We start from the raw sequence: 27,882 nt of genomic DNA, 5'->3' as shown, positions 1-27,882 counted from the left end.
GAGGCTCCCGTCACCCAGTGTGATCCCTCCTGAGCTTGTGGGCTCTGCTCCACAAGCAGCCCTAGCAGGACCTGTCCCATGATGGCCACTCACCTCTGCACCACAGCCGGACGCTCTGCCTTCCCAACCAACAGAGACCATCTGTCTTTCTTTCGCCATTTGGAGGCAGCTCCTCTCTACTGTGTCCCTCTGTTTTCAAAGGGGCCTCACAATAGGCCTCAGGGTTTAGCAGGTCAGACTTCAGTTTACACAGAATTCTTTTAAGGGCTGGTTTAAGAAGCTGTCACCCCATATACTCAGAACCAGCATTCTCCTCTTACAGTTTGACCCTTGTTCTCAGTTATCTAGCTCATGGTATCAGAGACTTTTCTACGTTATTCTTTTTCGTGTACTCCATGGTTTTTCTGAAATTTGTCTTCCGTTTGACCTCTTCCCTTTATATCCCCACTTCTCCAATCATACCTAGACGCCAACCTTGGATACTCTGCTCTTTTTGACAGAAGGGATTATTGGAGGCCCTCAGTTAATAAACACAGCTATCATTTCCTGCATATTTACTGAGTGTATATGTCAAGTACTTTAATATATAGTTTCATTTAATTCTCACAACAACCCTAGGAAATAGGTGAGAATACATGCAGTAGTGATAGAGAGAAGCCGGATGAGGACAGGAGTGTCTGTCAGATTGTTACCTCTTCCCTGTGAACTTCTCAGTATGTGAAGTTAGACACATTAAATATTCACACCCTGTTACTGCCTACATCTAAGTCTAGGATATTAAAAGGTAACTTTGTGTGCCAAGAAAGTTTCTTTGCAGCTGCAGGGTAAAAATGACTATGTATCGGGCTTCCCTGGTGGCGCAGTGGATGGGAGTCGGCCTGCCGATGCAGGGGCCGAGGGTTCCTGCCCCGGTCCGGGAGGATCCCACATGCTGCGGAGCGGCTGGGCCCGTGAGCCATGGCCGCTGAGCCTGCGCGTCCGGAGCCTGTGCTCCGCAACGGGAGAGGCCACAACAGTGAGAGGCCCGCGTACCGCAAAAAAAAAAAAAAAAAAAAAAAATTACTATGTGTCCTTTCCTGTGTGCATCTGGAACTGAAGTCATTTTCAGGTTTTTTAATTAATCATAGAGTTTTATTAAAGCATGGGCTGGTTATCTCTTAAAATTAATATTAGATCTGAATAAACCAAATAATGACTGAACATGACCAAGAAAGCCTAAGAAAAACATTGTATATATTTTCTTACCTTTATGACAAATTCATCTCTTTTATTATTCCCAGTGTTTTTAATCTTCTTTTATTTATATTTTTCTTCTCCAATTCCATCTTCTTAGTAAGAGAGTTTCCAAAATCTGACACACTTCTTAAAATCAATGAAATAGCATTTAATATACCAAAACTGGGCTTCCCTGGTGGCGCAATGGTTGAGAGTCCGCCTGCCGATGCAGGGGACACAGGTTCGTGCCCCGGTCCGGGAAGATCCCACATGCCACGGAGCGGCTAGGCCCGTGAGCCATGGCCGCTGAGCTTGCGCGTCCGGAGCCTGTGCTCCGCAACGGGAGAGGCCACAGCAGTGAGAGGCCCGTGTACCGCAAAAAAAATAAATAAATAAATAAAATAAAATAAAATAAAAAATATACCAAAACTATGCAAGATACATTTAATAGCTAGTCTGCTTAATTTAAATGTTCATTTTCCCACTGCAGTGTTTATAAAACCAATAGTATTTTGTAGAGAATATAGTAGAATATAGTCATTTATTACAGGAGATGAATAAACAAATAAAAGAAGCATAGTTTTTATTTTTAAAAAGTATGAAACAAAATAGTTGTTAATCAAAGGGGAGAATTATGAAATAACTGTTAAGTTTATTAGTAGTATTAAGAAGTGTTTTTTTGTAAGACATTTCATAAAGGCGATTACAACTTTAATTTGAGCACTTTAAACACTGTAGCCTAAGAAGAACTCTTAAAAGAAGTTTTAAGCAAATGGTAATCATCACCTTTAGTATTTCAAAGACTAATCACAACTTGTATCTCCACTAGCTTGTTTGGGGAAACAAACAAACACAACAAGGGCTTCCTAATTACGCATACTGGAGAGCCATTCCTGCCACAGTCATTACTATTTTCTGATTTCTTTTGCCATCACCATCAACCCAGCCCCACTCCTGCCTCTCCTTTCTAATTAATTAGCTAGCAAAGTGGGGGCACTCGTCCACTTTTCCCTCCAAGTTCTCTGTCTTGCCGCCCAGGCTGGGCCTCTCTGAGGTGCTAGATGAGGGCTTGCAGGTATTGGCTTCTGCTGGAGCCGCCCCGAGGGTGGCTGGGGGGCAGTGAGGAGAGCAATGTGTGTGCTCAGCAAGGACTTGTAGGAAGACAGGGGCTCTCCAGTCAGATAACCAAGTCCACCCACTTAGCATAAAACACCAGCGTCCCACAAAACGCCCCTGTGGATATAGAAGTCTTTGCTGCTGAGAGAAGTTTCCTTGACATGTCAAGATCCCTACCTCCAAAACATCCTAAACTTTCCTGCCAGAACTCACAATGTGAAGATCCCATGTGTGCATGGTGGCAGTCCGCTGAGGTATCTGCCTTAAAGGGTGACAGGCAGGGCTCTAGAAAGAGAACTGAGCTGGACACGCCCCACACTGATGCTCAGGCTGGCTAACTTGGCTGGTTAGAGTCTGATGCCCTGAAAGGGTCTTTACTTTATAGCTAGATTGATCATAACCCTGCAGGGAAGCCTACGTGGTTCAGGGCAAATCCATGATTACATCTGGGAAAGCAACTCTAAGACATATCCTACCAGATGCAGATTAGTAGTTGCGCCTTTCTTGGCATACAGAGGAAGGGGCAGAGCCAAAGGTGAGCACTGCCATTGACCTTCAGGATAGTATGGTGATTAAGACGGAGGCTTCAGAGTGAGATGCGCTCAGGTCAAAATCCTGCCCTTGTATATATGTCCATGCCGCTCTCTCACTTTGCCCCAGCTTACCCTTCCCCCTCCCCGTGTCCTCAAGTCCATTCTCTACATCTGCGTCTTTATTCCTGTCCTACCCTTAGGTTCTTCATAACCATTTTTTTTTTTTAGATTCCATATATATGTGTTAGCATGTGGTATTTGTTTTTCTCTTTCTGACTTACTTCACTCTGTATGACAGACTCTAGGTCCATCCACCTCACTACAAATAACTCAATTTCGTTTCTTTTCCCTCAGCTTTCTGAATGCCAGTTTCCCTCTTAGTAAAGTGGGGAAAACAATACAAGCCTAAATACAATAAGATACATAACATACTTTACATAATGCTGGTTATGGTAGATAATCAATGAATGGTGGCTTTTATCATTATTATGTCCTTAACTGTGATTTATAAGATAGTAGAGCATGATGGTTAAGAACATGGATTCCAAATCCAGAGTTCAAATCCTGGCTTCAAAGCTTGCTAAGTTTGTGACCTGGGCAAGTTACTTAATATCTGTAAAACAGGAGATACCAATAATACCATTCCAAAGGATGGTTGTGAGCTCTGTATAAATGAGCATATAAAAAGCTCTTGGAACAGTAGATGTTACCTATTTTTATTAACAATGTAAGTTATTTAATACTAGTAAGTTACACCTATTAAAATAAGAAACAATAAATACCTCCATTAAAATAATAGATGTATCTAATAAGATACATCTATTAGAGTAAGGAAGAAATATATATGTATGTATATATGCACACAAACACACACTGATATTAGGTCTAGCAAAGCCAGCTGGATGAAAAAAAAAACACAGCGACTTTTTCCCCAGTCAGTTATTGACAAACAGTGGCGTTTCATCATGCACTGTCTTTCAATGTTGACCTGGAACTGGGTTGGCTACTATACAAGGACCATGAATGTAAACACATATCAGGCTAGAAATGCATATACTGTTTGAGCAGTAAGTCTCCTCATTAAACGTGTACCTAGAAATCTCAAAGATCAGATTGAAATTTCAAACTGATCTAGAACTTCTGTGGGATTTGTAAAGCCTTGAAGTGGTTCACAACACCAAAGAGCATGTGTGAGTCTAATCTGTGCCTTCCAGGGCCTGGTCTCTCCCAGGGTCTAGCTCCGGGACAAGCTTAAGAGAGGAAGAATTCCTAAGTTGCCCGTGCTGCTCCCTCTTTGCTGGTTGTGCAGCCAAGTGGGAGAGAACAGAAGATCACATATTTGACCCTTTGCTCAGCCTAGGGTGATTCACATTTGGATGCCTGTAAAGCACAAGGGAGGCGGCATTTAGCAGCCTACAGCCCACATTTAACAGCCTACAGCCCACACTTAACAGCCTACAGCCCACATTTAACAGCCTACAGCCCACAGCCCACAGCCCACACTTAACAGCCTACAGCCCACACTTAACAGCCTACAGCCCACAGCCCACATTTAACAGCCTACAGCCCACATTTAACAGCCTACAGCCCACACTTAACAGCCTACAGCCCACACTTAACAGCCTACAGTCCACAGCCCGCATTTAACAGCCGCCCACAGCCCACATTTAACAGCCTACAGTCCACATTTAACAGCCCACAGCCCACATTTAACAGCCTACAGCCCACAGTTAACAGCCTACAGCCCACAGCCCACATTTAACAGCCTACAGCCCACACTTAACAGCCTACAGCCCACACTTAACAGCCTACAGCCCACATTTAACAGCCTATAGCCCACAGCCCACAGCCCACAGCCCACACTTAACAGCCTACAGCCCACACTTAACAGCCTACAGTCAACATTTAACAGCCTACAGCCCACAGCCCACATTTAACAGCCTACAGCACACACTTAACAGCCTACAGCACACACTTAACAGCCTACAGCCCACACTTAACAGCCTACAGCCCACATTTAACAGCCTACAGTCCACGTTTAACAGCCTACAGTCCACAGCTCAGAAGAATTCATACGTTGGCCCAAGTAGTGACTATTTGACCACTGCCCACCATCCTGGCCTCATGCAAAACTCTACTCATTTAGTACTAGAGCGTCCTAGTCCAGCTATTAACAGAGGCCCCGATCACTTAAGTTCCCTTGCTTTTTAGCTGTATTGGCTTGAGTCTGCTGCTGTATAATGAAATTTAATAAAAGGGAGAATTTCTATTTATCACATTTCATTTAATCCCTGTTTTTTCATTCCCTCTGAATAAGGGGAATGAATAATGAGATTTTTTTCCCATTTAGATTTCCATAAAATGAGGCTGATATAAAATCATTATGAACAACATTTAAATAAATTTACCCTCTTGAGAGATCAACTTTCTCCTGCAGTTAAAAATATTATTGGTGGGATCGCTTCTGTCGTATCATGTCCCTTCAAGAAGTGCTGGAAGAAATGGGTGTGGAGAGGCGAAGAGAGTGATTCAGAGGACTCTTGCTTGCTTTGGGAGGATTCGGGGTCTTCCATTTGGGGGGTTTCACAAGAGTATTTCAGGGCACGACTGTTTCTGATGTTGAGGAGGGTTAAACCTGAACCAGATTAAATGCACCACGTGGGCTCAGCTGAAATCCCCATGGTGCTGGGCCGTCTCACTCTTGCCTTGGAGCCCTGCAGGATGCCTTTGTCAGGGGAACAGCAGGCCCCAAAGGATGAATACATTTAAAATGAACAGCCAGCCACTCCCACCCCCATGTATCTCATTCTCAATATCGCCCAGCGTAGCTGTCCCAAAAACTTTCTTTTCCCTTTCCCCCCAAACTTCCTGCCTCTTCCCCAAATGTAGCTGGGTAAACATTTTGTTTCTTTCCCTTCCTCTTAATGGCTCAACTCAGATCGACTTATTCTTGCATTCTTCTTTTAACATTTCTGTTTTCTTAATTACCCAGGTTTAGCTGCCGCTCCGGACTTGGGCACAGGACTTGTTGTGGCCCCCGACCCCTGGGGAGTTAGGTGGAAGTTGAGGCTCTACCCCTAAGGGAACTGTGTGAGTAGGTGTTGGAGCAACTCCCAGCTTAGACCCAGGGAACAGGTGGAGACAAGGGGATCTGGGATGTGTGTAAACTGGATCCAGTACCCTGATAGTGTATAGTTATTTGTTTATTTTCTTCTCCCCGACTTGGGAGCACAGGAATTGGTTATTTTGTTCATTGCTGAATCCATATTCATAAGAAATGTGTCTGGCATATATTAGGTACTCAACAATACAGATTGAATGAATTTATTGAGCCCCTGCTATGTGTTGGGGATTGTTATAGGTGCTAGAAAAGACAGGAACTGCCACCACCTAACAGATGGAAAAACTAAGGAGAAAAGTGACTTTCTCAGAGCTATTCAAAGTGGAAGCAGTTTCTGGATTTCCAGACATCTGGCCTTTCGTCTACAAGAAACAGCTTGTTTCTGAATATTAGCACTCTTGACTTGACTTCGCCTGTCTTTTTGTAAAGAGAGGGTCTTTCTGAGGGAAAGGATTTTTTCTAAGCTGACTCCTTTTGTGAGCAGTGGGTCTTTCTCTGCTTAATTTTTCTGATTTGGAAAATGAACATGGCATCCTGGAATCTATTGGGTTGGCCAAAAATTTCTTTCGAGTTTTTCGCATAGCATCTTACAGAAAAACCCAAAGGAACTTTTTGGCCAACCTAATACAAATGGATTAGCACTACCTGACTGTATTAGTTTGCTGGGGCTGCCATAACAAAATACCACAGACTGGGGAGCCTAAAAATAAGAAATTAATTTTCTCACAATTCTGGAGGCCAGAAGTCCAAGATCAAGTTGTTGGCAGGTTCTTCTGAGGTCTCTCTCCTTGGGCTGTAGATAGCCGTCTTCTCCCTGTGTCTTTATGTGATCTTCCCTTCCTGCATGTCTGTGACCTAATCTCTTCCTATAAGGACACCAATCATACTGGATTAGGGTTACCTCATTGTAACTTAACTACCTCTTTAAATTTCTTATCTCCAAATGCAGTCATATTCTGAGGTACTAAAGGTTAATACTTCAGAATGTGAATTTTGGGGTGAGAATCACAGTTCAGCCCAAAACACTTACCCTAAAGAACTTGATTTTACAAAATGTGAGGTAATGTCCAGGCCTGTTTAAAAACCTAGTGATTTCAGTATTGTAAACATGCAGCAAATTACAGTCCATGCCCTGCTGTCTCCTGCCTTTGGTGGCTGTCTCTTTCTGCTCTTCTCCTTGGCCCCAGACTGAGACCAGCAAGGCGGTCAGAACAGGTCACCCAGGGATCCAGAAATCCAAGAAGAGGGTTTTGTGTCACGTAAATAAAAGGAATTACCATTCATCTAAAGTTCATTGTTTAAATTACCATGTTTATTTATGTCAACACAAAATACAATAAAACAACTTACAAAAAACCCATTTTATCATCACGTAACATAACTCTTCAGTGAACAGAAGTACTACTGTTAATGTTTTGGCCTTTTCAAGGTCCAGCCTTGGGTCAAAACAGTATTCAGAGAAATAGCAGATTCTTTTCTACCTTCCCCAATATATACACAAAGGAAATTTATATATTCTAAAACCCCATTCCAATAATAATACAAAAATATCACATGTAGAGATGAATACCACTATTGTGTCATTGGTATTGCAACTTCCTTCTTGCTCTAGATTTCCCACTGACCCTGAGCTTCAGTCAGGAACGTATGGGTACATCAGCCCTTCAGGTTTCCCAAGTGATTAGTAATTCTTTTAGTATAACTGTATACTACCCAAGTGTCTAATTTACCTGAGTTATTTAGAAGCCTGAAAAAAAAAAAGTCTCCAAGTGATCAAATGTGTACCAAGCTAACTGATAGAATTGAAGAGACTTACTGTAGATTAATCTGTGCCAGTTCAGTGGATGAATGTGAAGCCTCCATTACCTAATGAAGTACTCACCTAATAAAAGGCTTCACATTACAATTTACTCAAAGGTAATAAACATTGCACAAAAGCACAAGACCTCACCTACATTCCAGTAGTTTAAGTGCTATTTGCTTAGTCACTACATTATCAAACAAATGGTAGTTATCACTTACTTAACAAAATCTTTCTATCATTTCACTGACAAGAGTCAGTCTCACCCTGTGGGAAGAAGCAATGGCTTGGACCTAGAAGACCTCAGTTCTGGACCAGTTCTACCCACTCTCTGAGGCTTAGTTTCCTTGTGAGGATCAAATGAGATGAAAGTGTTTTGTAAAACAGTATTAACTATAAAAAATAATATTCTACAGAGTTCATCTCTTCAATTAACCTATGGATCCCTAATTACTCACATGTATTTTGCAAGTAAAATCTTACTTTTTAAAGTAACATATTCACCATATGCAACTGAAATGTGCAAGCTGTGTTATGCAAATGAGAAAAGAATATAGGTTTAAATAAGCCTATTACTCATGAGAGACTTGTGTACTCTTGATGTGTTTGATTTAAAACCACTAACAATTTTATTCTGTTTAACCCATGGTCCTTTTGTATATTATTGGAGCTCTTTTTGAATAAGCTATCTAACCATTTAAAGTAAATTTTTAAACAAGAAATTAAAACTTTCACATGACAGTTACAGGGTTTACATGACTGTGAAACTGAGTAAAATGGGTTGAGAAATACAGAAGGAGTAATAGTTTGAAAACTCAGGGTCAATAGGGAAACTGAGTATAGAAGTTTATTTTCAGGTAATTAAACATAATCTAATGATAGGCTTGTTATTTTTGTTTTTTATTGGGTGACTTCCTAATTTATAAATTACTTCTTCTTCATCTGTAAAACAAAATACTTGACTTTTGGGTACATTCAAATCCGCAGAAATTATTAACACTTCATTTTCATTCTTACACGTGGGATATTTTTGGAAGAATTGCATCCTACGGCTGAAATAAAAGTCAGCATCTCATTTTTTCATAAATTAAAAAAAAATCCTCCTTTAGGAAAGGGCAGATTTACTAAAAGTTTAGAATTCATTGGCAAATGTGAGTATATAATGTGAGCATATGGACTTTGTGACTTTGCTGAGACAAAGACGTCAGGTATTCCTGCAAGAAATGAGATTCTAATTTCAAACATTTTTTAAATGCAAATCAGGCCCCCATGAATTATTTTGATGATTTTTTGAGGCATTAATGCAACAGAGTTAGTATTCCTGAAATGATCCCCAAAGTCACCCCTTTTTTAAGGATATTTCTCTTCTTGATTATTTTGAACCTGCCAACATAGTCTCTAACCTTCACACAGAGAATGACTGATCTCCAAATGACCTATTATTATCTTAAACCAACCTCATTTTGAAACAACAAAGAAAGAAAAATTAAATAGTGCATTAACATTTCATATCAGTGAAACAGACTTTTTCCGTGCGTAAAGTAGTTCTATCCATCCGTGGAAAGGTCTACCTTTTGTTTTTCCCTGTGTTTATAGGTTACATTTTTAAAGGTACTGGTGGAGCCTCTGTACAGTGGATTGGTTCCCTAAAAAAAAAAAAAGGTCCAAATGAAAGTATGTATATTATGTTATTACATGGTTTTAATATAGCTAAATAATTTCATTGTGTATAACAGATTGGAAGTTGAGAGTCAGGCTCAATCTTGAAAGGCATTTGAATAGTTTTGATTAATTTGATATGTCATATTTTTAGCATTTAAAAATGTATACATCTTTATTTTTTTTATTATGAAGAACCAGTCCTATGCGTGCAACCTAGAAATCTTACCCTTTTTGGAAATGCACTAAAATCGTGGATAGAAAACAAGACTTTGGCTGTTTTGGTCACTGCCGTTTTATCAGAGCTGAAAGCTAGCTCACAGTAGGCACTCGGAATTTATTGAATGAATAGAATGAACCAATAGGGGACCCAAAAGTGAAATGTAAAAAATAAAAATGGGAAAAGTGAACTGGTAGAAGCACACAAAGATGAACGACATAGTATCCGCCTTTAAGAAATGTGTTGCTGGTGAGAGGCATCAAACAAGGGCACAAATAATCTTGCTAAAATGAGACCAAAATTCAGAAAGAGTGACAGCTAGCTGCTTGAGAGAAGCAGAGAAAGATCCCCAGGACAGCAAACACCTGATGTGGATAGTAAAAGAATTCAGTGGCTTTTCCTTACTAGAGAATAACAGTGTGGGAAGGAGGGAGTCACAAGAGACTGACATGGGGGACGCTGGGCTCATGAAGGAGTACAGGTCCCAAGGCAGGTTGGGCAAGACAGCTTTGCCCTTGCGGCAATAGAAAGGTTGTGTGCCAAAGCCTGGATAATTCAGTTGTGCTGTTTGGCTGTAGATGTGTTTCCAGGTGCCGTCACCAGGACCAGAAGGACCAAAGCTCTCTAGGTGTTTGGAGAAATGCCCAGCCTGATCCTCCCACTTCTCTCCTTTGGTTTCATTGTTCCACGCAGGAACAATGTCTGGGTGAGGAGCAGTTTCTTCCCTCCCATTTCCCAAGGTTGACGAGGTAACGTACTTCAGCAGGTGCCTGGCACATAGTAAGTGTTTAATAAATGCTGCCTCTCCTTATTAGTACTTACTTATAACTCTTCTTCACATTTGGAATTTCCTTTTCTTTTAGGTCCTAGAGAGGGTACTAAAGATATGTCCCCCCAGGGCTTTGGGACTCAACATTTCCAAGCCCATTTCTGAGTATTATGGAGTCTGGGTACCACCTCTAACCTTCCAAATTACTAAATGTTATACATTGGTCTCCTTATCCCATGAACTGCAGAGATGGTAGCAATTTCTAGGCATAGGTTTGAAAAAAACACAATTGTACTTGTCTCCTCAGTACATTTCTCTTGCCTCTCAGAGGAACTGAATAAAACTGAAAACCATTCCCTGGCCTCTCCCACTTGTTGCCCTTGGATTCGCTACAGTGTCTTCATTGTGAGGAGGAACCACACTGCACCTGTTTCTACATTGCCCAGAGTCAGTGGCCTGACCTCTAACTGAGTAACACGTTACCTTTGTCCATGTGCCTTTGGAGAGAGATGCTATCTCAGTAATGAAGGCAAAAATAGAAGAGGTTACCTGGTGGTGGATGATGAGTGAAGGCCAAGTCACCATATTGCTTCTACTCCTGAGGTCAGCCTGGATAATCATAAGGACCCTACAGTCCTTACTTAGTCCTACTACAATAAGAACTTGAGATTTGGAGGGTGTAGGGCAGACTTATGTGGTCTTAGATGCAAGTGGAGTCTTGTTTACAAACAAAAATCATGAGTAGAATTCTATTAACTTTAAGAGATTGCAAGCTATTAAGTTTAAGTTGGCTACAGAAGAATAAAGGACTCAACTGAAGAGGAAAGATGGAAAAAGTAAAATGTGTAGGCTGGGAATGATGGGTGGGGTACTGTCCTGGAGGAATAGAGGGACTTAGGAAACAGAAAGGACACTCGGTTAAGAGTAAATAGTCTGTGAGCAGGGTCAGGGAAGATCTTTGTAGGACTAGGAGTTCTGTTGTGGGCCCCATCCCAGATCACGTCAAACATCCCACACTAAAAATAATTTATATGCACGACAAAGGAGGTGCCTTGAGTTGCAATTGACTGAATACACAATGCTATTTTGCGGACATTTAGTTGAATGTTTAATTTTGATTATGCAGTTTTCATTCTGTGTTTTGAAGCAACTTTGTTTATCAAGGTCTACAATATTAGTGGTGGGGGGAGCATCTCTTAAGAAGCTAGTTATAGGGCCTGGGCATGCTAATAGGGTTGAGGGATGAAGCAGATCCCACCACAGTAGGAGGGTAATGTGGAAGCTTAAAAGTGGGGAACAGCAAGTATACATTGTCAGGGGGCAGTAGTGTTTTTTCCTGTCCTCAGCTGATGATCAGAACTTAGGAGAATGAGCTCAAACAGGATTTTGTTGGCAGGTGAAAGTGTGGCAATGTCCCACACAGCCTCCTCTAGTGCCACGTAGGTGGCAACCTCCCTACCTAGGATTTCCAGCTGAGACACAGGTTCAGGTCTGGCTCCATTTCGGGTGGGTCTGCACTCTTGCACTATTTAGACAAGGTCAGGTTTCCCCCAACCATCTGGGGTGACCAGGCTGATTCCCCCAGGAGTCTGGGGGTTGCTAATTTAGGCTGTGGATTTTACAAAGGCAATGGCACATTTTTAGAGCTTGAAAAAGTGGTATTAAGAAAGCTCTCTGTCACGACCCACAGCTCCCTTAATGATTGCCTAACTGCCAAACGCAGACCTGATTTGCTTAGCACAGTACAAAATCAATCCATGACTGCAACGAATGTCAGACTGAACATTTTTTGCCTCTAGTTAATGACTTGTCATCCTAGAAAAAATGTCGAATCAAAAATGGATTTAAATATCTTCCCTTTGTGTTTTCATAAAGAATATCTAAAAGCATAATAAAAGGTAACCTTTCTTCACAGCTACGATGAAGGAAATGTTTCAGGAGGCAAGGACAAAGCTCTTTCGCATCCTGAGCTCTGTCACCTTTAGAGTCTAATGGGGGCCTAGGGGTCAGAGGTCCCACTACTGTCCCCGGAGATCCCCAGGGGTTTGAAGACCAAATTCAGTTCTTCAAGAAGAAACAGGTTTTAGATAAAAACAAAATCAAATCGAGGACCCCAAAATGGATGCACTGAGCAATATTCTTTTTTTTCCAATAGGACATATTAGTGAAATTTGAATTGAGTTATTTGAATTAAACCTCTTTTGCATCCAAGTGAATAATTATGACCCAGTCATTATCTAGTCCAGAACATCAAACGCTTGTTATTCAAAGAAACTCAATTTAACAGGGAATAATATTTTTCTTTTATGCTTTTATCTGTTTAATGCATATTTTTGTTCTATTTTAGGTGAAGAGACAGCAAAAATTCAGCATTTGAATTTCAGTCATGTTCTACATCCTGAGGGAAAACAATTCATGTTTTAGGGGAAATTAACTGTTAATTAAAATGTTATTTTAAAGATATTAATCATTTGTCAGTATTCATGCCTTTGTAGGAGAACATGAAAATATGCTGGTTAGTAGATACACATCACATAATTGCCCAAGCGCTTGTTTGCGAACACCTGCCTCTTCCTTCTAGGAGGGTCAAGGCTGTGCTTGGAAGAAGAGGCTGCAATTAGGATTTTAGCTCCACTATGGACCAACAGTTTGGGAAGTCTCTTAACCTCTCTGAGCCTCAGTTTTCTTACATTCGAAAGTGTCAAGACTACTTCACTGGGCTGGGGGTTGTTGGACTAATTGCTGCTATCGTGTTTTGCGCCAACTGAATCACATTGTTTTTTGTCTGTTTGCTTGCTTCTTTTTCAAATTCTTTTCCCATTTAGGTTATTACAGAATATTGAGCCGAGTTCCCTGCGCTATACAGTAGGTCCTTGTTGGTGATCTGTTTTATCTATAGTAGTGTGTACCTTATGGTTACCAGGGGAAAGGGTGGGGTAGGGGAGGAATAGATTGGGAGTTTGGGATTGACGAGTACACACTAATCAGATTGTTTTGCCTGGTTGCCTTCTGACCTCTGCCAGGCAGCGGATGAGAGTTAATAACAGCATCTGTGGCCAGGGGGTCAGGTGAAGTTAATTGCTCCAACACTTTGGCCTCATAGCACTAGGTTCTAAGTCACCAAACTAACCTGTCAGGTTACATTTTTACCTCGTTAGAGACGGATACCTTATATCCTCACTGCAAATCCTCACTTGACATTCCTAAGGGTTTTGTTTAATCAGGAAAACTCCACACACACACAGAAGAAGAGGAAGGCTGTATCAGGAACCTCTGTAGACCCAGATTCAATAGTTATGAAGATTTTGCCACACTTGCTTAACTATCCCTCTCTCTCTCTCTTTTGGCTGAATTATTTAAAAGCAAGCCCAGCCTTCACTCCTTTTTCATTATAAACCTTAATTATTTTCTAGCAAAGCCTCATGCCATTATCATACCTAATTGAATTAACCATAATTCCTAGCTATCAGTCTAATAACCAGTCTGTATTAACTTTTTTCCAGTTGTCCAAAAATATATATTAGAGTGTTCAAATCAGGATCAAAACAAGATCCATACATTGCATTTGGTTGTTCTGTCTAAAGGCATTTTTAATGGGAAGATAAAGTAGATAAAAACTTTCATTGTCCATTGTGCTGCACCATATATTATAGTTGTTTCAAAATAACTGCACAAGATATAAACATTCCTTATCAAGATAAATTTATCCAAAACAGAACATTCCATTTGCTTTAGGTATTGAAGATATTATAGACCTAGAGCAAAAAGTGTTAACATCAATTTACTTGGGGAGATGAACCCAAAGGAGCATTGTATTTGCCTGTATTGCCTCCAGTGATATCGCTGTTTTTAGAATCAGCAATGTAAGACAATTGCTATCAGATAGCTGGACACACCATTAGAGAGAGAGAGATGAAATTAAAACCATGAAATTGTTTCTGTGGGCCTCTAGAAATGGAATTATCTCTCCTGTGGAAAAGAAACACAGAAAATTGGAGTCCTGTTTTGTGTTTGCCTACTGTGAAGAGGAGACACATAAATTACATTTATTGAGTACATATATTTAAAAGTTGATACTTTGGGGTTTTTTTTTCAGGTAGCTGTTTAAAATTTATGTTTTTCAGAAAAACTAACTGGACAGTATTTAAAGCCTTCTTGACTTTGTAACTTATTATGAGTCATAAGTATTTCCACGGAAATCGGCATGAACTGTCATACTACTCATGAACATTATTCCATTAGCTCTAACAACCGAGTTATGGAAATATTTAGATACAGCACCTATACTTTATCAAATGGGACCTGCGGGATCCTCCTGGTGGTAAAGAATAAAAGGCATTTCCTTGATGTTTCTAAGTAGCTACACAGTATAAGGAGTTTCACGAGACGCTTCAGAGTAGGGGAAATCCTCATTGCACTGAGAGACAAATGTATGCCGTGAGGGCTATCTGGGTCCCAGATAATGGACAGAGGTCCCTTTGTCCCCAAAGCAGAACAGAAGTAAGCTGTTGGGGACGTGATGAGAGGAGTAGAGAAAGAGCATGACGTTCTAACTCTCCCAGCTCAGAAGAAAGCCGACATCCCATCTTTTACACAGGAAAAGGAGTAGCCCCTAAGTGTGCACATACCGTTTGCCACTTGGCCTTTGACCTTTCTGTTTCAAATTTGGCAACTTCTTTCCGATCATGAAATGACACCAGCAGCTTCCAAATGCACAGTAGGACGACTCCAATGAGAAGAATAGCCAGCGAAACCCCCAACATGATCATGGGAATATTCGGAGGTTTTGGACAGTCTGTGGAAGCAAAGAAAATTATATTAAGAAAGTGGTACAATTAATGTTCTGATATAGTGAAAACACTTCTCATGAAATTTTCCAACCATACTTTTTCTCCTTCTGTAACACCTTTTGTTTTGCTGAATTTAAAAAAAAAAAAAAAGAGTTGCTTGTTGAAGGGTAGCCCTATTCATTCAAAGTAGAACAAAAGATAAAGTAAGAGTTTGGTTATTCAAAGCAAATGGATAGATACTTGAATGGCTGACTCAAAAAGAATTCGAATTCGAAACAGTGACAATTAACACACATGGAATATTTAAAGGATCAATAAAAAGACTATAGTTTACTAAAGATGGTCTCTTCTGGGTATATGATAAAGCAGAAATGGAACGTGTTCACACAAACACACACACACACTTTTTCATGAATTTTCTTGAACCATATAGGAGATTATACTCAATTTTGAGTATTGATTATACTCAATACTAATATTGAGATTATACTCAATATTAAATACAACCTACCCCTGGGAAATATACTACTTGTGCTTTTTAATATATAGACAGAAGACAATCATGGCTTTCAGTTTTATTTCAACTCTAATGCAGTGCCCTGGTGTCCTGGAAAATTTCTGGACTGGGTTCAGAAGAGATGGGTTCCATTCCCATCTGATGGACAGTAGCTGCCTGAAACCATCAAGTCCCTCCATCTCCCTGAGCCCCAGTGCCCTCATCTGTAAAACAAAGATGTGGGAGTTTAGCGTTTCCTTAACTTCCTGATAAATTTAAGCCCAGGTGCCCATGCTTATTAAATCCACCCCTGAAATTGCTAGACCAAACCCCTGAGATTCTGATTCGGTGGGTCTAGATGGAGCCGTAAATTTTTTATTATTAAAAGTATCCCAAGTGATTCTTATCTTCAGGGAAGTTTGAGGAATTAGGTGTTCTGTATAATCCTTTCTACTTGAACATTCTATGAAATGTTATTTTGACTCTATTGATGATAGTAATATAATTTTGCAATTACTCAGTACCTTCTCTCATTGACAGCAGAATGACTAATAATACTTGCAATATGCCTGGGAGATGATACATTTCTTAATGAAACATTATAATTAAGCTCCCCCTTTGCTTTCATGGGAGAAAAAAATCCCACACAGAAATTATCATTAAATATCTGTTTCCCTCTGCAAGAAGTGAGGCAAATCCATGGTAACTTGGGAGGAAATGAATCATGCTCAGTTTATCCTAACTCTTATTGCTTTTAGATATTTAAAAAGGAGGGTTATACACACAGGACTAGTCATGCCGCTTTCAAGGTAAGATCTATAGCTGATCTGAATTTGAGCGGAATTAATGGCCCCCTAACAGCATGATGCCTGGCCTCACACACTTTTGTGCTTTGGCCAAAAAACCATTTAAGGAGATTATGCAGAAATAAGTAAAGGAGCTAATAAAATAGGTACTACAGTATGAAGATCTAAAGACTGTTTCTAGCATAGCAAATGAACCATGGCTGCTTCTAATAAGTTAGCAACACTCCTGCAAAGAAAGTGGCAGGCCTGTGTCAATGAGAATGTATACTGGCTACATCTTTGACTGAAATGTCTGGGGTGGGGCATAGGATGTTCCTGCTTGAAGCAAGATGAAGCTTGCTGAGACCCTGCAGTCAGAACATGAATTAGGAGAGTTCTCCAGTAGGAAATAAATGATGGAGAAACAGCCATGGCCTGGTGGAGATAATTATTTTAAGAACTTAGAGTCATTGGGAATTAAACATTTCTCAAGAAAGGATTTTGGCCCAAGCTCCAGAGCAGGTATTACACAACAGAAATGTCCACTTTCCATACTCTCTTTAGTATTTCTTGAGATGCTCAGACTAAAGACATTTGTAGGTGGGGCAAGATGCTTTCTCCATCACTGTGCTCCGTCCAGGGTTGCCTATTGAGTCTGGGTCAGCGCTGCGCCTAATTCTAAGGCGCTGAGTTTCTAATGCTGCCAATCTGGTTGCGCTACCACATGTGGCTATTGCTCAATAGTCACTAGAAATGTGACTTTTCAGAATTAGGTTTTGTGTTAAGTGTGAAATACACACAGATGTTGAAGACTTGATATGAAAAAAGTAAAATATCTCGTTAATAATTTTATATTGATTGTACACTGAAATAGCAATATTTTGGATGCAATGGATTAAAGAAAACATTATTAAAATTATTTTATGTTTTTTTAATGTGGTTACTAGAAAATTTAAAATTACAACGTGGTTTGCATAACATTTCTATGGGAGAGTGCTGATCTGACATGGGGGAGTGCTGATCTGACCTATTTGGGGGATTCAGATATTTATGATGCTTGTACAGCCAGTGAGAGGCAGTATAGCACAGTAGTTAAGAGCACGGGCTCTGGGCCAAACTGCCGGAGATCCCCAATCAGGGCTGGTACTTAATTGCTGCAGGACCTAGCAAATTATTAACTTCTCAATTTCCTTACCTGCAAAATGGAAATAATAGCAATACCTGCTTTATATGGTTGTTGAGGGTGTTAAATGAACCAATACATGTAAAACATATAGCATAACACCTGATATATGGTATTAGTAAGGGCTCAATAAATGAGAGCTGCTGTTATTATTATTATTATTATTATTACAACAAATGCACCCTTCTCGCTTTTCTATCCTCAAGACCTCAAGGGCTTGGAATCTCCAAGTTGGAAACTGTGGGTGTAACATCCACACCCATATCCCTGCTAGGAAGGCTCCCCAACTATCATTCACTGACTGTGGCTCTCAGGAATGTGGCTGAAATTTCCTCCAAAAGGAAAAAAGATGAGTGAAGCTCTCCCTATGTTCACACACACACTGATGGTGACCCTTCACTGGGTGTTTTTTTTTTTTTTTCTATTTGTTTGAAGAATACTGGGCATCCTTAACCTTCAGATCCTCCTTTCTCATTTTGCCTCTTTTCTCTCCTTGCCTCCAACCGGCTACCCTGGGATCCTCTGGTCTTAAAGCTGTGAGAGGGGACTACAGATTCCTGGGGACGGGCTCTGTCCTCAGGGCCCCTGGAAGCTCCGGGCCTATCAAGGAGCTCGAACATTTACCAGGAAAGAAGCATCCTTGAAGCCGTCAGGTGACTCCTGTTAAACTTCTGGGAGGTCATTTTCCCCTCACTATTCCCTGCTACAAAAGCATAGGGAGAATAAAAAGCTTTAATAAAAAGATATCAGGGCATCTGAGGGCTCTCGGAAAGATGGCATGTTGATGTACCACTCATATTGTGTGGATGAATAAAGAAAAACCCAACAGTTCAGTAATGAGCAAGCATTTATCAACCAAAATGTTTCACAAGAAAAAAATCAAAATGAAACCATCTAGATACAAAACCCCCTGTATTAAAAACAGAACTTACTCTGGAAGTTCATTTTTGTTTGGAACTTGCTTCTCCAATGGAATCAATATTATAAGGAATGGCTTTGATTTCAGTGGCTAAAGCCACTGCCATGGTCACAGACAGAAGATGGGGGTGTAGTTGAAGAATTTGACTTAATGAAATACATAATGAGGAGGCCGGTTTTCGTACTGTAAAGTATTTCTTCCTCGTACAGCAGGATTCACCTTAGATTTTCTTAACTAATGACCTCTACAACGCCCTTTACATATGCATTTCAAAGAAGTCAATTTACAGAAGCTTTTCAAGAGCAAGTCTCCTGGTGCACTCTGCCCACCTGAGTGGCAAGGTCACCATCATACACTTGTCTCTTGCATTGTGCCGACCCCTCCCTCCCTGACCCTCAGCACTGCAATGTGATACTTTTCTAATCGTGTTTGCTTGGTTAGTTCATAACGTCTTGAACTTACTTTTTGGTAATTTTGTCATTGCTTTTCACACTCTTAAGTGATGGCAGCTTGGTACTCTTGGTTTCAAATTCAGGACTTAATACTTTGTCAGCCCACCGATAAACCAGCACACACAACAGAACACATCTGTCTTCTAGCCTGCCCTTGCTGCTATGGTCTGGGCCGGAACTTAGGCCTCAAGCTTTTGAGGGAAGGAGGAGGAGGCTGCTGACAAGATCTGGAGAGGTCTGATTTAATGCAGCTGTCATTTCTGCCAGGAAGGTTTAGGGACACATCATTAACTGAAGACAGAAAAGGTGAGGCACCTGTGCGCATCTAAGAAGGCAGCCAGGGCTTTTAGGGCAGAGTCACTCAGAGGAGGTCTGGAAGCCACCTGTATCAGAGGCGCCTGGAGAAGTGTTAAAATGCAGAGTCCTGGGCCACACATCCAGCCTGCTGACTCAGGAGGCTGGCGGTTTAACAAGCTCCCCCGGTGAAACTTACTAAAAGTTAAGAACTTCTCAACAAAAGTATCAATACCTTCCCCACTAATTTCTTTTCTACCTGCTACAAGTTTCTCTCTCCCCTTCACTGAAGATGAGATTTTTATGTGAGGGTTTCCTGAGTCCCAAGCTGACTCCATGAATTGGTAAGGAGAAAAACTCACAGAAGCAACTCACAGACTCTGACTTCCTTTACAGATCACTTCCTTCCTTCCTTGCCTGTTCACATCTTTCCGACTCAGCATTATCATTTAAAGACCCATTAGGTAGGTTATGAACTGGTACATATTTTACATGCATTATTTCATTTAATCATTGAATCAACCCTTAGAAGAAAGTACTGTTATTTTTCCCATTTTACAGATGAGGAAATAGAGACTCAGAGAGACAATTATCTTCCAGAATGTCAAGGAAGTAGTGGAGCAGGATTTGAGCCAAGGTTTGCCTGAGTCAAAGCTCATTCTCAGGCTTCCCTGGTGTCTGAGAGTCCGCCTGCCGATGCGGGGGACACGGGTTCGTGCCCCGGTCCGGGAAGATCCCCCATGACGCGGAGCGGCTGGGCCCGTGAGCCATGGCCGCTGAGCCTGCGCGTCCGGAGTCTATGCTCCGCAACGGGAGAGGCCACAACAGTGAGAGGCCCGCGAACCGCAAAAAAAAAAAAAGCTCGTTCTCTTAGACTGCTATGCTTCTCTTCCCTGTCAGTCTTTCCTAAAAACATACCTTTTGCTTTCATTGCATTTAATTGGTCCACCTTTCTACAATTCATCAGCCAGCTTTCAGGGATTGGTACAAAAACACTTCTCTTGTTCTTTGGTCTTAATAAGAGGCGTTGGAACATATCAAACCTTTCAACAGGTATCTTTCAGTCACTGGGAAAGTAGAGGCACTCCATCAAAATTTGGAAATGTCTTTCCTGGCAAGCTACCCAGAGCAACTTTCTGGTTGTTTTCTCCTCTCCCATGTAACATCTCTTACCATTGGCAAGGGAAGGCATGTCACCCACCTTTCTCATTAATGCTGTGAATGATGGTTTTCCCTTCGTTATCTGTAGTTATTAGGAATGTAATAAGACATTCATTTTCTCCTCGCAGAGAACAGGAAACAGAACTATCCTTTGAGAAATCTGTAGATAAAAGAGTCATTCATTAGGTTAAATGAGATTCCAAAAGAGATTTTTTTTAAAGCAAAGTAGCACTGAGTTTTATTATACAAATAGGAATTTTCAACATTACAGAATAGGAATAGAAAAGACATAGAATTTTCCCTATCCACTGAGGTTTTAGTTTCTACTCCTGTTCCAGAAGAACAGTTCCAGTTGTGGTCAGTCAGGACTGACCATCGAATGCACCCATCAAAATGATGGTGGGAGGATTTCAGTAGAATGAAGTACTTCAAGGCAGGTACCCTTAGCTGTCTTGGGAATAGGATGGCTCTGATTATGGTAATGAGGAAGCTATACGTTCTCCTTGGCTGACAGCATCTGGGAGGAAGCTGAGATTATATTTCAGAAAGGGACTACACAGTCCAAACTGATAGTGGTATTTCTAAAGGGGTCTTTCCCGCAATGGCATAGTCAAGATTGTTGGCCACGTATTGTCAAAACAGTAAATATAAATTAATATGAGGAAATGGAAAGTGAAGTGTTATGTAGCTCAGGGACCACCAGGATAAAGGTAAATCCCAGAATAAAAGGAGACCAGGATGACAGTGGGCCTACCACTCAGTATAGCCCTTTTCTCAATTAAAAAAAATTCAGTTTTCCTCTTTTCCAAGTAGAAGAAAAATGTTGAGCTTAGGCAAGAAGCAGAAAATGAATGTCATGACCGAAATTGATAATATAGTAAAATGGTCAGTCTAAGATGCTAATACTATTTATGAGCCATTTTAGTGATCTGGTACCTATGCCAAAATTACATAGGAGTTTTCTAATTAAAAAAACAAAAAACTTGCTTAAAGTTCTCTTATCTTCTAAGTTAGAGACTTTTTTAATGATACTGTTACAAACACTTTTTTTCAGAAACCTGTAAATAGAATGACCTTTTGCTCTTATCCTAAAATTTTAAGACATATGATCCAAAATTAGTATATTATGACACAGTGGGTCAGAATACAAAACTGGGACTGTCCCAGATAATCTTGGACATAGTCTTGTTAGACCTATAACTTTTCTCATTAGCTTCAACATAAAAAGATTTTAATAAAACAGAATCTACATGTGTTCCTCTGATTCTAACAAAGAAAAATTAAGTAATAGTCTATTTTTTGGTTCAACAATGCTATCGCCATAGCAAGATAGAAAATTAAGTTGTTTTTGCATTTAATTTCTAAGTTAAACATCTCATGCCAGAGTCCGTAAGAAGCATGCCTGTATTATCTATCACAACAGGGACTAGTAAAACATTTGGCATTATTAATAAGATTTCAGAGGATAAATTTAAGTGAACAAACTGTCTTTGAATCCATTAGAAGCATCTATTTACATAGGAATATTAAGAAATCTAATTACAAATTATTCTCAGCTGGTCCTAAATGTTTACCATCATCTAAATCACCTCAGAGTTCTGCAGTGATGGATTCCAGGGACCCACCCTGGCTCTTCTGAGTTGAGAAGTCCGTGGTTAGGACAGGAGTTTGCATTTTAGTGAATTGTTAACAGTATTTTTAAGGAGGTGATTCTGATGAAGAGGTTTGGGCACCTCTGGGCAGCATTTGATTAGTGAAATTTGTGATATTTCATGTGTTTGACAGCAACAGAACTGTATATATAATTCATACTTTGGTCATTTTTAGATGACCTCCACCACACATTCTCCTACCAAACCACCCAGTTAGCAAGGATTCATGAAGTCTCCGGGAATATGCTTTTTTTTGTTGTTTTGGAGTGTTCTTTTCCTTCCCTCCCCGTCTCTGCCGTGACAGTGGACACCCTCCCTGTTCCTCTCAAACTTACTTAATGGAACATTTTATTCTCAGGTAGAAAATATGTGGACAGCTCATAATACTCCTTTCAGTAATATTAATCCTGCTTTTTTATTTTCCCTTAAAGAGCTACACTGAAGCACAGGGAGGCTTAATTTACTTGGCCAGGATTTTTAAAGTTTTAATGGAACCGCTAATATGACCTTTGAGTCACGACTCCCTTCTTGCTTTAATTACTTCACCACTCCTTTGCATGACTGTTATGACTCTAGATTTAGCCTGTTTTGTAGTGTTTGGGTATTAAAATGCATTATTGAATGTGCAGTGAAAAGGTCCAGCTTGGGCTGGAGATTTGCATAATTAGCTGCTAAGGTTTTCTTTTGTTGGTTCATTAGAAATGGACCTTTCTTTTTTACCCACTTTTATGAGTGCTAGCAGTGCTGTTCTAGAATAATACGATGAAAATAAGATCTCAGGCAGTCCGTGAAATCATACTTAGAAAAGGAAGAAATGTGAGAATGGAGGTGAAAAGGCTGGGGTCTGGGAAGGTCCAGAAAAGATGTGGAAAATATAAACTGTCTGCACCATTGAATCAAGATAACCATGTGTTTAAGACCTCGCCTTTGGGGCTGAGGCAGTAGTTCTCAGAGAAAACAGTTTCCCAAGGGGGGGAATAAAAAGAGTTCTGTGGTCAAATAAGTTTGAGAATCCCTCCTTACTCTAATTCCTCCCTTTGCTTCTCCTGCAAATTCACAATGCACATTTAACTTAATATACAAGACAACTCTCAGTCTTGCAAAGAAAACAAAAAGCTTAGCTTCCTATTTACAAAATTTATATGACCATGGGTGCTTTTGTCCATTGAACACTTTCAGAACTAGTGTTCCATGGAACACACTTTGAGTAACAATGCTCTGAGTACATGAATATTGGGGTAAATTAAAAACTTCTACTTCAGTAAAATGGAGTGAATAAAGTTAAACCATATGTCCTTAGAAATACTCACACAAGTCACCACAGCACAGGTGAGGAATAATTTCTTCAGATTATGAAGTTTATGGTTATCTTACTTTACTCTCCATGTCCTTATTAGGGGGAGAATGGGCTGATAAAAGACCCCATGGAAGAGCAAATATGTTGTGATAATTTCAAGATAATATGATCAATAACATAACTGGACGAGTAACTTGAAATAGGACTTATAAAAAGGCCCATTAGAAGAGTGACTTTTTTAATTCACAGGCTGACAAAGATAGTTTTTCTCTCGAATTCATCAAGATTAGTGCTTTAAACGGTACTGGTAATCCAATTATTATTTTTGATTTCTGAGCTAGAAATAGTTGTAGTCCCCTATTTTGAAGGTAATTTAGTCAATTATACAAGAACAATAATGCAAAAATTTTAAATGCCACTTGAGAATCTTGTCTTCCTCTCAAATCCAAGCATTTCTGATAACCTATACTCAGAAAACTGTGTATTTAAATATAGTAATTCCCTGTTCATGATTTACATGTTTCCAAGGTTTACTTCTTTTTTCCCCTCAGCACATTAGATTTCTCACGCTGCTAGTCAATTCAGTTCTAGTCATTTGCAGGGCATTTTCTGCAATTTTTAGTCATTTCTTTAAAACACTTGGTAAACATCCCAACTGTGTGCTGTGAAATGAAGCCAGAAGGATATGCTGAGATTTTGTACGAGTTACTAATGTGGACAGGCTACAAATCCCACTTTACTCGGTGCTTCTACTGCATCTCACCTTCGGTATTAGTGTAAGGTACATACCGTCTTGTCCAATTTATGGTTATTCGGCATATTTATCTGAGGCACCAGAAAAGCACAGGCAAGGGGTTTCATGAGCACTAATCACGCCCCTCCACACAGGGTTATTTAACTGTGCACAGTCAGAAACCTCAATTTTAAAACAATGTTGGTAAGTTTCAAAACAATATAAATATCACTAACTTATTTCACTTTGGAAATGGATTAATTTCTGTATTCTAGCTTTGTCTATTCAAGATACATATCCTAGAGTGTCATAAATGATCGTCTGTTATCCCACTCCTCCTGAGATGCACCGTGGCGGTGCCTCTGAGGCGTGCAGAACAACGTCCCTACCTGAGCAGCAGGGGTAAGGCAGGGAGTTTGTGATGATGGAAAAACAAATCCCCCAGATGGTCCCTTTGGGAGAAGTCAGTCATCGGCTTTGTTTTAAAGTTCACAAGTTATTTTTTAAATGCATTGCCAGCTAAAAATACAACCAATTTACAGATTTGAGATAACATCTTGCCATTAGAAAGAATCTGATTTTAAGTAAGTAACTTCAAAAATGGCAGGTGGAAGCAAGAGCAGAGTTTGCTTAGCAGTTAAAGGTAACAGGCCCTTCTCGTAGTTTGGGACCAAGGCAACAGGGAATTAAGGATGACCATGTAATGCCTATGTTTGGAAAGCTGGGAGTAAAAGCATATGCAGGGGAGGGCAGGAAAAATGGCCACTAACCAGAAACTGCCTGGTGTCTGAGAGTTGCTGTCAGAAAACCCATATTATACCTTACTTTGTCCTATCGTGAAATAAGATAATCGGACGATAGAGGATGATTTCAGGTTAGGAGGTTAACATTTAGCTATTTCTTCAATCTTCCACTCTTCTAATTCAAAAAAATATAGCATTCTGGAATTCTCTCCAATTGCATGTGTTAAGCAGAGATGAATTTGCAACAGAGCAAATAGCATAGCCGGGACTTTAAATTGCTTGTCTCCCAAACCATCAAGTCTTTAGCCTTCTGGAATGCATTTACTCTTAGAAATGGATGCGAGTGAATTAACACCCTAGTACAAATGAGGTCGAGCTACTGAAGAGCCCTCCACCGAATTTCTGCCTCTCCAAAACTGTGCAAAGGAAAGGAAAGCAATTTCAAACAAGTAGAACCTTCTTCTTCGTTGATGGTCGCACCAGCTAATTTGCATTTGTCAACACAGTCTTCTCCGGCCTGGCCATCTGCAGACAGGTAGCATTCAATGCAGCTCCTGTGAACATTATTCAACAGAGTTGATCAGTTTGTGTTGGTGGAAAATAGATACGCAGCTGGGATGTTGCTTTAATGCTGTTACTATGGTTCTGGCTATAGGAGTGTCTCAGAGAGGATATTGCGTTTCGTTACTTTCAGAAAGATGGTTGGGTGACGTCCAAGAGGAAACTCCTTTATTCTGAATTCCGTGCAGTAATCAGTGTTCCATGAGCCAGCCTTGATAATAGCTACTATCCTCATTCATCTGTACTGATTGCTTCTGATTGGTTAGATTAAAATTTTTTTTCCCCCAACAACAACAAAAAACCCAATTATTTTGGTATTTGATTTAGCTATATTTTCATTAAACATTTTCCTGGGAAGGGTTTATGGTACTAGACAAAGTGTGACTTTCTTAATAGAAATGGTCTGTGTTTTAACAAGAATTCCAAGAATTCTCATATGTCCTGAATGACTATTTTAAAGATTCACTTTTCTGTAACCCTTTTGAATGCGTCCAAGCCTTGATAGGGGTATTTTCAAAAGCTGAGGACTACAGCCTGGGTCCTCATTAATGCAGGTTTTTAAATAAAGGATTGCTACTTATAGAAAAGTGCATTTCCAAGAACATAGCCCAGGAATTAAGCCACTCTAATGATGTCTACACAGGAGAGTAAACGTAGACCCTGAATTAATCCCGTGCTGACAATCACTTTACAGATGGATAGTGTTTGGAGTAACCCGAAGCTGCAAGTTTTCTTACTGTGGGCACACATTATGCTGGCCCAGGAAAGGTGTGCTCCTCTAAGCGCTGGAAACATTCCCCACGCCCACCCTGCCTCACCAACTCTCAGCTGAAACAGCACTTTCTTAGGCAAGCCTTCCCTGATCCTTATCAGTTAGTTCCCTCGTAGTGGAAGCTTCTGAATGCCTCTGCTGGAAGGGTTTAGGAGCAGCAATCTACGTGGAGTAGGGGTAGCAGTCTTACCTGGAAGTGATCTTTGCACTGCAAGCACACGGCACGTATCTGGGTTATATATTTACTTGGAGTGGTTTTGCAGTGGGGCTGCTTGAGACTGCGAAAGCCCTTGAAGGCTCTACACCTCTGTGCATCCCGCTGATGGCCGCCCGAGCTAGTCTGGTAGCTTTATCTCCTGCCATAGAGTTCCACTGCACCCTCTCTATCCCTTATTGTAACTGTTAGCCCAGATATCGTTATAATTACTTTTTAAAATGTTCTGTCTTTCCCAGTAGATGCTCAGCAGCTGTGACAGCAGGAACTGTAACTGTTTCAGTATCACTGTATGTCTATGGCCTAACATGATTCCTGGCTTATAGTAAGTACTTAATACCTATTTGATAAATAAGTGCATGAAAGAATAAATAGAACGGTTTCACCTCAAAACTAACAAACACCAAGGGGATCACTCTACCCGATTTCTCAAATTCAAACTACTTGGACTATTAATTTCATGTCTTATAAACCAGATTTAAGATTGAATTATGTTTGACAAAGAAAACAAACTTCTGGTTACCAAAGGGGAAAGGGGAAGGGGAGAGATACATTAGGAAGTTGGAATTAACATACACACACGACTATATATAAAATAGAAAACAACAAGGATTTACCGTATAGCACATGGAACTATATTCAATATCTAGTAATAACCTATAATGGAAAAGAATCTGAAGCTGAACACCTAAAACTAACACAACACTGTAAATCAACTATAGTTAAATAAAAAAATTTTTCAAAGAAGATTGAATCATGTTTACAGAGAAGATAAAATAGAAAAATAATAGAAGAAATACCTTGAAATGACATTTTATATTAAATCCTATTCAAGTAAGTCTAACCTTGCACCCGTGCTTCTCTTGGCATATGTCCAGGCACAGTGACAGAGAAGTTCTGACACCTTGGATAGTGAGCAACCACTGAGTGAATATTGATATTGATTTTCTTACTTTGTTTACATTGGAAATGCACATGTCCCCATTTTAGGTACCAGAGTTAATGAAAGTATGAACTACTTAAGCACGTTTGCTGTATAATATATTATACCTGCAATGTCCTAACACAGCCAATTTGGAGATTTGCTTCACTTAACCTGCAAATGTTGCCCCGCTTTCATTAAGAAGTTAACTGCCAAGCAAAGAAACTTTTTTTTGTTTTTTTACTGGAAAATAAAAACAATGCAGTTGTTTTGTTGCTGTTGTTGTTCACATTGTATAAAAGAAAGTGTCAGTCACAATAGCTGTGTAGAATGACAACCAAAGAAAGGTGCCAAAGAGCATGAGTGGTAAAGAAGAGGGAAGGAATGGAAAGCCAAGATCATCTTTCTGCCTCTTTGCCTTTATGAGTTTATAGATAGGAATGAATCAGTAAGGTCAGGCTATAAACGTCTAGA

The 27,882-nt window shown here is 40.1% G+C and overlaps 1 protein-coding gene across 3 annotated transcripts in view; it reads right to left on the bottom strand.

Annotated features, from left to right (window-relative positions):
* The window catches only part of ITGB6 (integrin subunit beta 6), a 144,641-nt gene that overhangs the window by 14,186 nt on the left and 102,573 nt on the right, over positions 1–27,882 (bottom strand). For 2 of the 3 annotated variants that reach the window (XM_067741757.1, XM_067741758.1), the window contains 3 exons: positions 25,396–25,493; positions 20,555–20,674; positions 15,063–15,229 (listed from right to left, as the gene is read on the bottom strand). In XM_067741757.1, coding sequence (XP_067597858.1) covers positions 15,063–15,229; positions 20,555–20,674; positions 25,396–25,493 — 385 coding nt within the window. Of the gene's footprint in view, positions 1–7,275; positions 9,433–15,062; positions 15,230–20,554; positions 20,675–25,395; positions 25,494–27,882 lie in introns of those variants that run through there. The other variant, XM_067741760.1, reaches the window with a different exon arrangement.

Source organism: Pseudorca crassidens, chromosome 6, assembly GCF_039906515.1.
Source record: "Pseudorca crassidens isolate mPseCra1 chromosome 6, mPseCra1.hap1, whole genome shotgun sequence".
Classification (NCBI taxonomy): domain Eukaryota; kingdom Metazoa; phylum Chordata; class Mammalia; order Artiodactyla; family Delphinidae; genus Pseudorca; species Pseudorca crassidens.
This window is presented reverse-complemented; position numbering and strand designations above follow the sequence as displayed.